The sequence below is a fragment of the Olea europaea genome, unplaced genomic scaffold, assembly GCF_002742605.1.
Source record: "Olea europaea var. sylvestris unplaced genomic scaffold, O_europaea_v1 scaffold878, whole genome shotgun sequence".
NCBI classification, from domain to species: Eukaryota; Viridiplantae; Streptophyta; class Magnoliopsida; order Lamiales; family Oleaceae; genus Olea; species Olea europaea.
In genome coordinates this window covers 61881-75891 of record NW_019267241.1, presented here as the reverse complement: position 1 = coordinate 75891, position 14011 = coordinate 61881, and the positions used below count along the sequence as shown (strand labels likewise).

General features: G+C 35.6%; 1 protein-coding gene across 2 annotated transcripts; it reads right to left on the bottom strand.

Moving 5' to 3' along the window:
- Positions 1-1085: 1085 nt before the first annotated feature.
- On the bottom strand, positions 1086-8895 carry LOC111392094 (clathrin interactor EPSIN 2-like). Of its 2 annotated transcripts, none has more exons than XM_023017370.1 (14): positions 8731-8895; positions 8354-8437; positions 8020-8071; positions 7782-7861; positions 7623-7704; positions 7270-7353; positions 6997-7142; positions 5462-5827; positions 4999-5040; positions 4799-4894; positions 4542-4717; positions 3290-3471; positions 1927-2647; positions 1086-1839 (listed from the first exon to the last, which is right to left on the bottom strand). In XM_023017370.1, the coding sequence occupies exons 2-14, from the start codon at positions 8386-8388 to the stop codon at positions 1433-1435; spliced, it is 2469 nt and encodes an 822-aa protein (XP_022873138.1). In that variant the 5' UTR covers positions 8389-8437; positions 8731-8895; the 3' UTR covers positions 1086-1432. The 2 variants fall into 2 exon arrangements, with proteins under 2 accessions (XP_022873138.1, XP_022873139.1); XM_023017371.1 differs by having other exon boundaries at positions 7623-7701.
- Between the last annotated feature and the right edge of the window lie 5116 nt (positions 8896-14011).

The window sequence follows — 14011 nt, the reverse complement described above, 5'->3', positions numbered from 1 at the left end:
TATGCTTAATAATCTATTACATAAATTTCCTTGATCTTAATATTGAGAAAACCTTGTTTGGCACTTTACACCACCCAAGCCTCTTTAGGTAACAAGAGTGGAAATAATTTCATAGTCATCGACACTTTTAAAAGGTTAAACCCTAACCTTAAGGGTCCCTCACCACCCCTATCCTGGAGCATCGTGAGGGAGGTAAATGACAGGTTATGTCTCTAAGGGTACAGGGTGGAAGGCTGTTTGTACACTTGCACTTATCCAAGAGCCAAATCCATATTTCAGGATTCGAATCCTTGACGCAATAGCCTCAAGCAAAGTTGAATTTTTCCACCTTCCCCTTTTACTACTTGGAGATGTGCCCTGGGGGCGTCATCGACACTTTTAACTTATGTATTTAAGTGTTGTAGTAATATAATCTCTTAACTTGTCATATTGTATTTGAGTCATCGTTAAAATGTAACTTTTTTTAGGGGGCTAATACCAACCAATCCAACGACAACAATAAGGGTTTGTTTGATTGCAAAAGTGGAAAAGGCAAATTATTCCATGAAAGTTGGAAAAGATAAACTACCAAAGCGATAGGAATTCGATTTCCACTCAATTGATCAAAAATATACTTTAAGCATTTATACTTTGAAATTCAAACTTCATTTCCACTTTCGTATCAAAAAGCTAAAGTAGAAAATAAATTCCTCGAATTTTGACATTTTTCATGAAATTTAATGCTATAAAACAGACCCTAAGAGAAATTTGATGTTCATAAACATTTATTAATGACGTATAATGTATCCTTGATACGATAACAAAGTTTGATGTTCATTGATATTTATTTACAACATATTTGAATGCGCTTGCAAAAGTCTTTATAATCATATTAATATTGGAGTCATCAATAGAAAGAAAACTCTTTTAGAGCCCAATACACATCAAGTCCCCTCCATTAAATTCGAGACACCGCTAGAAAACAAAAACTGATAATTTGGCTTAACTCATCAAACACCTAGATAAGATGTCCATGAATCACCAAAACCATTACTCCAAACGAAAGAATCAAGCAACAATAACAATAATAGAATAAAAGACGAAGAAGAGGAAGAATCAAACTAAATTTATTGATCGTCAGGGAGGTGTATCTATAATGGGCAATGCCACAAAAAAAGAGAGAGTACATATATGCATATGGATGACGATACCAGGAAGCACCTAAACAACTCATTTCTATCCAAAACAAACAAGTATAAGCAATGTCAATAAATCCTTAAGGGAATGAATACACATATGCTACATGAGGCAAACCAGAAGATTGCGAGTGTTGAATCAAAACTTAGGTCTCAACGTAACTTTGTATAGAGGGTTTCAAAAATCCTTTCATCTCTAACATAACTGGCATTTATAAGATTCCCTATTTCCTGGGATTTATTGTCGCTCAAGCTCATCAGTAGCCTCCACCATATGGTTGTTGATTAAAATCACCTGTTCCCATCGTAGGATTATAATTATATCCTCCAGGCCTGGTAACGGGAGGAAAACCAGTTTGTTGTTGCATATGTACTCCTTGACCCATGCCCATGGGCTGCTGGTTCACACCATAACCTCCCATGCCAATGCCCATCCCAGGCCGGACAGTCATGCCACCAATGCCCATCCCAGAACCCATCATTGGGTTATGAGGAGGCCTAAGAGCACCAGCACCAGCGCGGCCAATTCCAGAACCTGACCCCATGGCTTTACCCATGGTAACATTTGATGTTGCTGTAGATGCTGTAGGTTTTTCCATCCTCCTCTCCTTGCGATTTATGGCATCAAAATCAACTCCAATGTCAGCCAATGGATTTGTTTTTGCTGCACATGGAAAAAAACAATGATGTCAAAAGTGTGGTCAAGGGAATATTATATGAAACGAGACTATTCAAAACTACAAGAACTCACCCCCAGAGATATTTAAATTGACTAATCCACGGCTCAGAGTATCGGCCCAAACCGTGGATTTTGTCTCAAACTTGTCTTTTGTTGGCTGCGGAACTATAGCAGTCGACATAGTTGAAGATGGCAACACTGACTGTGAACCATGTGCACTTGAAAATTGACCCCCATAGAAATTAGCATTTGATCCTGCAGACTGGCCAATGAAAGGAGTCTGAATACCAGACTCTGAAGAACCTGTTTGAGAAGGAAAGCCTGCAAGGGATGCGGGTTGACCACTTTGAGGGGGAAAACCTATCTCTGATGCTTGACCAGCTTGAGCTGGGAAGGTTGAGGCCATGGAAACAGACTGTCCCGGTTGAAGTGGATAAGTTGTCTGTAACGAAGGCTGGCCTGGTTGTGAAGCAAAACCCGACTGCAATGCAGGTTGGCTAGCTTGAACTGGATAACCAGCTTGTGAATTGACAGGAAGTGAAGATCCAGACGGTGGGAGAATATCGGCTAATATATCAAAATCCTGGTTCTGTGTCAACAGCTTCTGTTGGGGAGATTGTGTGCCCCCAAACGCAGTAGTTGTGTCTAGAGGAATTGGCTGTGGCGGGTCAGAACTTTGACTAGAGCTCAAATGGAAGGAACTTGCCGAGGTAATGATCTGTTGTTGAGCTGGTACACTATTTGTAGAAGTAACAGCTATAAAAGGGCCATCCCCGAATGGATCGCCAAACGGCTGCAAAAAAAAGGCACATATTTAATGCCACGAGTGCATTTTGTTTTACAATACATCCATAAAATGATAAGAGGAAGAAGCGGTCACCTAATGGTCCAAAATTTATGATATAAATGAAGAATTTTAAAGAATTTAATCAATGTGTCGACGCATGTCGTGTCAGCACGTGTCCATATCGGTGCTTCATAGGTTACAATATTATTGATTTGAATATCATTTTTGCATAAATATGGCTTGATCATCTCAGGAAAATAAATCATTCAGTTTGTCTCCAACACTCAAGACTTCAAAAATGCAACAACAATAAGCATCAAAGCAGAAGCACACTCCCCCACGTGTTATTTGCCAAAATAAATTTGGAAGTCATTGTAGAAAACATTTTTTAGAACAGACACGTCTAAAAGGAATTCAACCTGACCCATGCCCAACTTCATCTATATCTCAATTAATAAATGATCAAATAATCAATTTGGAAAAATCACCAATTAACAAAGTTTAAGACGTGAGTGATACATTTCAAGCATTCTGTGTGTTTTAATTGATATTTTTATTAACACTCCACTACTGGGCCAGTAAGAAAAATGACAATTTTAAAATCAAACCAGGTCTTGGATCTTTAAGGAATTATCATCTAAAGATAACCTGTGATGATGTGGCAACAAATGCAGGTCCATGGCTGGAATTTACTGAGCCATCAGCTTCAGAGGCCGTGGTTTGCTGTGTAACAGGCACGAGAGCTAATGAGTCAAGTAAATCCATTTCCGCGCCACCTGCTGTAGTTGGAGCAGCAACATTTGATGTAGTTGAGCTTGAGCTCTGTTTAACTTCAAATTAGACAAATCTTCAGATCGAAAAAAATTGGACGAGGAGCATTCCACCATATACACCAGATAGAATATTGAAAATAAATCACTGGAGTAAGATGTCAGATACAGACATGGTAACTACCATAATTCCTTATATTTCATGTACCAATTCGGCCTTATTCCGAGACATTTTGAGAAATTTAATGTGACGTCTGGGAAACCATTTAGCTCGCTCGCTCGCTCGCTCTCTCTCAAACAGAGGGGGGAGAGAGAAGGGGGGGGGGAGGTTTTCATTGTTTACGTACTGATAGAAATTAGCAAATGGATATGCATGTAATCCATTAAGTCTCCTGTTTCTATGATGATATCGCTTACAAGAGGGACATTCATGTCAAATAATTTCAATGTGGCTATTGGTAATAGAATATATTTTGCAAAAGAAGGAATTATACAACACAATCAGATGCATTCATGAATCAAATATTTTCCGAACAAACCATCCCACCAATAGGAAGCGCCAAAGAGATACATTTTGCAGTAAGGTTTCTCCAACTTTGATAGGCATCTAGGCAAAACCAATTCCAAATACAAGGTTGAAGAGAACAAGAATCGACCACAGCCATATCTGCTGAGAGAAGTCTTCGTAGCAATGGATACTAACAGAAATGAAGAAATTCACATGGGGGTAAGAATTGTTTGTTTGCATCTATAGTCAACAAAGTGGTGTATATGGGCTTCCCATCGCTTTGGCCTTTATATAGAGGAGCAAAGGACATTGGTAAACACTTGAACAACATTCGAAACATCTTAATAAACAATAGTAAACACGTAAACAACTCTCAGCTTACCTAGATTAGTAAAACTTAATGTTGACCAGCAGTTATGCAAGCACCAAAAGATTCTAAAGAGAATATTATAACTTAAACAGTATAACCTTGTTTAGATTCTGCATTCCAAATATTTCACCTTTTATATGACAAGATACAAGCAAAGATTTAAATAAAATATAAGATCCCCATCAAGCAAAAATACTTGCAACTACAATGAAGTCACAGAAAATATTAAAATCCTGGTCAATAATCCTTTACCTGAACCACGTGGATCAAACTCATCAAAGCCATCAACTTTCTTATTATCTGGAGCTGGAGCTGGAGCTGGAGCTGGAGCTGGTGATGAAGCAGCTGCACCTGCTGCATTACTTGGACTAGCACTTGAGGGAGGAGAGGATGCTTTAGGTGCAGATGCTTGGGAAGGTTCTCCATCCCTTTTGACAATAGGAAGTTAGGACCAATCAAAAATAGTTCATGCACAACCTAGGCAATGGTCAATAGCACAAACTTGTTACCTTTCACTATAAGTGGGACTGCGTGCACCATTAACAGCCTCCTCATAACTAGGAGGAGCATTAAGGTTTTGTTCAGAATATTTACGATCAAACGGCCTGGACATATTACCAAATCCAAAAAAAATGCAAATTAATGAATAAGTCAGTTTACCTATATACCTTCCATCAAAAATAAGTTGTAAAAGTTCCACAATATTTACCTTCCATCTTGAGAATGATCATCAGCTTTGGCACCACTTCCTCTGCAAATGGAAATGGCAAGATTTAATAATCTCTCATATCAAAATAAATTATTTTCTTGAGATATGTAATAAAAAAAGACTAATAAAACACAAGGACGCATATAGATACTAGGAAAAACAAATGAATACAAAACCACCAGCTTGGGAAATTACAGAGTACCTAATACAACAAAAAGCAGTACCGATATAATTATGTTCTGCCCAAATTGATCCAAGTCACCAGCAAAAATGTGAGCTTTTGTGCAATAGTATTTTTGACACTTCATAAGCAAAATCTTTCATGCATATAATTGTTGTCTAGAAAAATTTTCTCTTACCATAAATGTCAATAGAACCAGATGCATTTTCTTAGGAAAAAAGGGGAGGTATAAAATTCACTATAAAGTTAGATTTCACTTAAGAATATGGAAAATTAGCAAACCTTGAAGAATATTGGCCATCGTCTTCATAAGCACGGTCTCTATCTCGATCAGCACTTCTACTTCTTGACCCATATTGATAATTATCAATGCTTCGGCTCCTTCCTCGGTATTCATCGTCCCTATAGCCACCTCGGCCAGAACGCTCCTCATATTCTTTGCTGTATCTGTCCTCGTCACGGCCATATGAATCGCCATACCTACCATATCTATCATCATCTCTTTGGCCCCATTCTCTCTCTCTCCCATATCCATTACGGTCATCATCTCTGCTTCCATAACGATCCTCATCATATCTGTCACCATATCCTCCTCCACTTGAGTAAGAACCAGGCCGATACATATTACCTATTGATGTGTTGCGGTACCTATTAAAGTATTTATACTGAGTCAAGAAATCCATTTAGTTAAACAACAAGCAAGAACAAAGAATATCTAGGGTTTGTTTAGTTCCGCCAAGCATGCTAAACTTGAAGCTAAAGGAAACAAAAAATGGTTAAAGATGTATTTGGGGACCACACAATGATTTAGAAGGTAAACTACAGCAAAGTGTAGCTTCAAAACACATCTGGCCCAACTTCTCCCGAACAACCCCCATAATTTTGCAAGAATTTCGCAAACAGCATCTGACAGCACTGCTGTTTATTCCCCAAAATACATGAGTTACATCCAATAAATCCTCAAATTAGTTGTGGAAGATTTCCCATCTGTTGAAGACACAATTTATATGGTACACATATGCTCTTCCTAAAAGCCTAAGCTTTTAGATCTAGCAGTTTAACATATTAGTGGAGCTACTCTGTTTGAGGTCTCACCAAGACCTATTTATTGAAACAATGCATGTGATAAGCCTATGAAGGAAAAATGAACCCTACCTACACAAAAGGGGCATGTTGAATATGCATTTTAAATGATATATGTGTGGCCTCTCTAGGACTTTAAAGTTCTAGATCAAGTGGTTCAAAAAAATCTTTAAGGTGAAACTCTAAAAAGTAATAGGGAACAAATTTCCTCAAATGATTAAATAGGCAAAATAAAACTTCAATTCACAATTCAATTCGCACCTTCAATGAAATGCCAGATGCACTACCAGAATATATAGTATGTATTCCTAGAGCAGCATCAAAAAAATTCTTAGTCAAAGAATTTGACACGTAAGTTCCATAGAAGATGCATAATAATGAATCCAAATCGACTAAATGATGAAGTTATAAGTGAGGCAAGAAGATAAATCACAAATGCATGACAGAAACTTAATGTTATCCTTCCTGCACTTCATGATATGTAATTTAAACTAAGTTCAGAAGAAGATATTATTGAGTTAGCTGGTATAATAACAGCTAAAAGAAATAAAGAAAATAATAACCTCGAAATTTCGAGCTTTCAGATATCAGAAAGTCAAATAAACTAGCATGCATGGACAAAACACACTGTTTAACTTCAATGATTGATATGAGGATCCGAAAAGAGGAAAGAATCGGTGACAATGATACTTCTAATTTTGAAACAACAGCAGATATATGCAAGGCACACTTACTTGTCCCTGTTAGCAGCAGCCTTCTGACGAACTTCTTGTATTCTTTCCTTGTCATTTACAAGAACCACAAGACTCTGAGATTTCTTTCTGACATTGTTTCCCTGATCCTTCCCACTTGAATCAATATATTGAAAATCGGACAATGTCTATCACAAGAAAAGAAATTGTATATGTTACCACAGCCCATCAAAAAATTTCAAATCGGTCTAGCACTTCACAGAATGTCATTAGCATGTAGCTTATAAGAAACGTAGAGGTAAAATTTAAACTAACCGATATTTGGTATGCATGTTCCCGGATCTCATCTATGACACGTTCTGAGCCATGAGCTACCAAATATTCCAAAACAGTCAAAGCCTGGAGATGGACAGGAGAATATTCATATGACAAGAAAACAGCAACATGAAGGCCACATTCAACATAGGAGAGGAAGGTTAAAAATCAACACAAAAAATAAATCCCTCAAGGAGGATGCCTGCACAATAATACAGAAAAAAGAACAATACAATTTCCTCCAGTTTGCACAGGGAGGAAAAATCTAAGGGATGTTAAATTAAACAAGACTTTGCAATAAGAAAACACACAAATTGCTCCAGGATATAGAATAATGAGGGAGAAATACGAACCTTGTAAACATGACGCCAATTTTTTCCAGTATCATTGATACGCTTCCAGATTACAGACATTATCATCTGATACTCATGACTGCTGGAAATTGAAAATAAGCACCTTCTAAATGGAAACAGACGAATTAAGAATAACATTTTCAAAGATTTTAAGCTTACTAGTTTCTTGTTGCCTGTGCAATATCAGCAAGAAGTGATCCATGAGGACCCCAAGGCTCATTGCTAGTTGCATCAAGAACCTAAAAAGGAAACCAAGTACCACTTAGAAACTGTTTAAGAAAGCAAAAGAAAAGGAACTATTCTTAAGTCCCAGCACTTGAGATTCTATTTTACCAACCGAACATCCAACTTGCTCAAAGGTACTAAATTCATAAGAGAGGAAGGAAAAGAAAATCACCTTCTGTTCTATTGAAGGGACTTTAAGAACTTTCTTATTCACCTCTCTCTTACTGCAAAAAGAAAGTGAAGACAGATAAGGTTTGCTCGGTATCAACTCCGATTACAGAAATTTTATACAAATTAGCAAAGCCAAAGATGTAAATAGAACCATTCAAACAAAAAACTGTAAAGTGTTCTCATATGCTTTTCGCAGGCATACACCTTGACAAGTTTTTAGCACCATGGTACAATATCAAAAGCTAACATGTCCCATGGACTACAATGATGTTGCATTTATATAAAAATAATTGAAAAGCTCGAAAACAGATCTTCGTGAATACAATTAAACTTACATGTCACGAACAGTTTGATCAAAAGCCTTCTTCATTTCAATTTTTGCGTATGATTCCGTAACAATAATTCCTCAATGAATTATTCTGCACCGCCAAAAGGTAAATAAATAAGCCAACAAATATACGACTGTGCAATAGTAAATTCTTTTTTGAGGCGAGAATAGAATTGTAACTAAAGGCCTTCCAATTGATTATCATGAATCAAACGAGAAAATGAAATTCAAACAGGAAACTATCATAATAATAAAAGAACAGACAATCTAACAATAACGATAAAAGGAAATTGAAACATCATATACAAAGGTAACAGAAATTAGATCTGGACAGATCAATTGCGAGTATACAAAAAAATAACGATCATCAAACTCAAAACTTACGAAAATTAGAGGCAGGCTGCTTCAAATGTATCAGATCTGCGAGAGAAATTGGTATAGAATTATCTGGAAGGAGAATGAGGATCGAAGAAGAAAGCGGAAGAGAAGAAGAAAAAAGAGGTGCCAAAGAAAGAAAATTCGAATAGATGAAAAGGAACAGCTGTGACTTGCTGTTGAAACGAATAAATTATAATTTTCAAATATAGACAGCTCACCTTATACGGCATTTTTTCTTTTTCTTTTAATTTTTTATTAGAGTTTGTTTGATTGACATGAAAAATATAACCTAGAAAAGGAATTATTTTTCATCATTTGTGGAAAATAAAAATCACCTCTACCCAAAGAAAATATTTTCCTTAAAAACAAGGAAAATTAGACATTTTCAAAAGTTGAAAAATGTTTTCCATGGAAAAAGATAGCAATCAAACACTTCAAGTAGGAATTTGGATGGAAAATTGATATTTTCCATGAAAAATAAATGTAATCAAACACACCCTTATAGTTTTCAAAATGTCATATTTGAGCCGGGTTAATTTCACAAATGGTCACTGAACTTAGGCAAAATTTACAAAATGGTCACTGAAATTTAAAACCTTCAGTAACGGTCACTTAAGTTTCTAGGAGTTTTCAAAAATGGTCATTGAAGTTTAAAAACTTTCAAAAATAATCACTGAAATTTTAGTTTTTTGGGCTACTTTTGTGGCAATTTTTCGGCCACTTCCGATCATCGACACCATCAAATTTTGATACCGTTGAAAAGATTACAACGTCCTCTTCAATTATCACCCAAAATCTCCCCATAATTCCAAGGGATTTGACTAGAAAATCGTTGCAAAATTTGCCCAAAAAATCGAAAAATCTGTCCAGATTTTCAGATTTTTTGGCCAATTTTGCGACGATTTTTCGATGACTTTCGACTGCCAAAATTGTCGGATTTTGATACCGTTGGAAAGCCCACAATGTCCTCTTAAATCGCCATCCAAAATATCCCTCAAACTCCAAAGGATTTGGCCGGAATAAAGCCACAAATTTGGCTACCCAAAAAGGCGAAAATGTGGGCTGATTTTTTAGGCTACTTTTAAGGCAATTTTCCGACAACTTCGGACCACCAATGCCATTGGATTTTGATACCGTTGGAAAGCTTACAATGCTCTCTTCAATTATCATCAAAAATATCCCCCAAACTCCAAAGGATTCGGCCAGAATAAACCCACAAAGTTGGCTACCCGAAAAGGCGAGAATCTAGGCAGATTTTTCAGATTTTATGGGCTACTTTGAGGCAACTTTTCGGAAACTTCCGGCCACCAATACCATCGGATTTTGATACAGTTCGAAAGCTTACAATGTCCTCTTCAATTACCATAAAAAATCTCCCCCAAAACTCCAAAGGATTCGGCCGGAATAAATCCACAAAGTTGGCTATCCGGAAAGGCGAAAATCTGGGCAAATTTTTCAGTTTTTTGGACGACTTTTGCGGTAACTTTCCGGCAACTTCCGATTATCAATTTTGCCGGATTTTGATACCGTTGAAAAGCCTACAATCTCCTCTTCAATTACCATCCAAAATTAGCCGGTTTGGTGGTCGGAATTCACAGGAAAATCGTCGCAAAAATCGCCTAAAAATCTAAAGATTTTGGCAGATTTTCAGATTTTTTTGGTGATTTTTGCGGCGATTTTTCGGGTCGAATTCCTTGGAGTTACGGGGAGATTTTGGATAGTAATGGAAGAGGACATTGTGGACTTTTCAATGGTATCAAAATTTGGTGGTATCGATGGTCGAAAATGATAGAAAAGTTGTAGTAAAAGTAGCCCAAAAAATTGGAAAAAAACTTCAGTGAGCGTTTCTGAAATTTTTTAAACTTTAGTGACCATTTCTGAAAGTTTTTAAACTTCAGTGATTGTTTTTGCAAGTTTTTAAATTTTAGTGACCATTTTTTAAAGCGTCCCAAAACTTAAGTGACCGTCACTTAAAGTTTTAAATTTCAGTGACCGTTTTGTAATTTTCTCTATAGTTCGGTGACCGTTTATGAAATTAACCCTATTTGAGCCACATTCTTTCAAAACAAAATATATTTTTAAACATTAATTTGACATTATCTCAACCACACATTTTTAATAAAATAATATTACACGTAAATTCAAAATTTTTCCTCATTTTTTAACCACACGTTCTCCATCAATCTACTATTCCAAAATACACTCTTTCAAATATGTTGAATTGAATAAAAAAAGACTTAAAAACATAAATAAAAAATATACTTATTATTCTATTACAAATGAATGTGAATGAATCTATTCTTGTTTCATCATTGCGCCTAGTGATAGATAAAAATAAGCCCATGTCTTCCCATTTTTCTAGAAGGAAAAATTCATTTTTAAGAGGGTATACCCCTTTTCAAAATTAAGAAAAATGGTTTAAAGTTTTAAAAATCAAATTTTTTAAAATTTATTTATAAATTAATTTGTTAAATATATATTTTATTAATTAGATATATTTAGATCACAATTTTTTGTCACAGTTATCTAATAAATTAATCATAGATTAATTTTTAGTCACAAATTATCAAATTATTGGTCGTAACTTAATTTTCGATCACAAATCGAAAATTTTATAGCTCACAAAATATTTTTTGATCATAAATTCAACAATTTTATATCCCACAGATTCAAAATTTTTATTAATTACAATTCATTTACTCATTACAAATTATTGGATTAATTGGTCACAATTAATTTTTCGATTACAATTTAATCAATAGTTAGTCACAATCGAAAGTCATAGTCACAATTTTGAGGTCACGATTAATTTTTTGATCACGCCTTAATCAATTGTGAGTCACAATCAGGGGTCACAATCACAATTTTCAGGTCACATATTCAATTATTAATCACAATCAACCAAATAATTAGTCACAAGCATTCAATCTCATCCCACCCCGACCACCGCCAACATCCCCACCACCGCTGCCAACATCACAATCACACCACCCAAACATCACCAAAACCATACCACAGCCACCGCCACAGCAACCACTCAATCCGATTTCATCTCCCAGATCACTATCGATTTCGTCACTGTAGCAAATCCCAGATCTTGACGACACCACTGCAAAATAGATCCAAAACCACCATCACTATCCACCACGCCGTCGCCACCTGCACTGCATCCAACAACCAAAAAAATGTCAACTACAACAACCACCACACCTCAGGCCACCATCGCTGCACACCCACGCACACACAGATGCTGCAGTAGCGATCGCGACGCTGCTGCGAATGGCAGCGTCGACGAACAACATCGTTGCGACGCTACCGTACTCAGCAGCATCGGTCGGCGACGCTGCAGTGATGCTCGACGGCCTCTATTCCAGCAGTGTGGGCCTGAGCTGCTCCTCCATCCTCCCTCGCTGACGGTTTTGAGAGAGAAGACATGGGAAACGAAGAGAGAGAAACAGCTCTTCCATCCTTCGTCGTCGGCGATTTTGAGAGAGAAGACACGGGCACGAAGAGATAGAAAATGAAATTCAAATCAAATTAGGGTTTGTATTGTAAATGGAAAGTCCATTAAAGTTTATTGGTGAATGACATTTGTACCCCTGTAGCCCTAAAAATTATTACCATCGTATCCCTAATTCTTACCTATAAATATAGGGCTTTGGTTTTCAATAATACACACAAAAAGTTTATTGAGTTTTCTCTACTCTCTTTGAGTTTTCTCTATTCTATTTTCCTTTCATTTTATAATACGTTATTAGCACGAAATTCTTAGAAGGTAGTAATTTTTTTCATAATCATCTATCACGTATATCAAAATTAATTTGATAATACGTGAATTTTACATATACATATGTTGAATCTGCAATACGCGATCTCATCTTTCTCGATCATTATGTTTTCTTTGTACCTCTTTTTGAATTAATTAATTTTTTTCCTTTACATCAATCCACGTGCATTTTTATAGAGATATATTTATATTAAATCAATTGATATGCATTAATTCATGTTCCTATACCCCCCCCTTATATTTAGATTAGTCATTTATGTTCTACACATGCTTATAATTTTTTTTTGTTTAATTGGTCAATGTTCTTTGTAAGCAAGCTTCAATTCCAAATCTCTATTTTGGTTGATTCCATATATATATAATATACAATTAACAAATAACTGTACCCAACTCATCTTTTCTCTCAAATCCATTGATTTCTGCAAATTTCATGCCTTAATTGGTTAATACTAATTCAATTCTTTTAATTGCACATAATTAGAATTTCGTGCCATAATATATGAATATGTTTCTACATGTCACCAATTTTTTTTTTTGTGTTTCACTCAACTCATGTTATTAATTTAAAATAATATTTTACATGTGTTTGTATATTAATTAATGGTGAGCAATTGGATGTATTATCATTTTTTTTATGTTTAATTATGAAACATTACATTAAATTTATTTTTAATTGTTGTTGCTCCTGAAGTAGCACAACATTATAATTAATATTCCAGAAGAATATTAATCATAGATCTATTCGTTGTTGCTCCAGAAGTAACACAACATTATAAGAATATTATTTGCTTCTGAAGAGCATAAATTATAACTCTCAATATTCCAGAAGAATATTGGCATATTGCACTTGAAGAAATAATATCAAAATATAATGTGCTCCAAAAGTAGCATATGTTTCGAAAAACATATTATTTCAAATTAGTGTTTATCCCTAGAGGAAAACACGTAACTTAAAGTCATATTGATATTGACTATTTGATTAACATGTGATGATTAATCATATTTTTCGAAATTGATTGTATTTTTTTATTGTGTACTTGACATATCTGGTAAAAATTATCTGTCATGAATACTGGATGCTGATATCCATCTCATCTCAAATGGTCTGAGAGAGACAATAAAAGAAGGAAACAATGAATCCTTACAGGATCGTGCAAAAGCACTCATTTTCCTCCGTCACTATCTTCACGATGGATTAAAAATTGAATATCTCACTGAGAAAGATCCACAAGTTCTTTGAAACAAGTTAACTGAAAGATTTAATCATCAGAGGACTATAGTCCTCCCCAAAGCCCGTTATGAGTAGATGCACCTTCGTTTGCAATACTTTAAAACGGTTAGTGAGTACAATTCTGAATTGTTCAGAATATGTTCAAAGTTGACTTTGTGTGGAGAAAAAATCACCGATGAAGATATGCTGGAAAAACTTTCTCCACTTTTCATGCTTCGAATGTGCTTCTGCAGCAGTAATATCGTGAGCGTGGCTTCAAAAAGTACTCA

What these genes read in the sequence shown, in the direction of transcription:
- LOC111392094 (XM_023017370.1), bottom strand. Translation starts at nt 8,388, where the DNA reads ATGAAGAAGGCTTTTGATCAAACTGTTCGTGACAT. An exon ending in GATCAAACTGTTCGTGACAT is followed by an intron (nt 8,072 to 8,353) that starts GTAAGTTTAATT and finishes TTCTTTTTGCAG; the next exon opens with TAAGAGAGAGGTGAATAAGA. An exon ending in ATTGGCGTCATGTTTACAAG is followed by an intron (nt 7,354 to 7,622) that starts GTTCGTATTTCT and finishes GTCCATCTCCAG; the next exon opens with GCTTTGACTGTTTTGGAATA.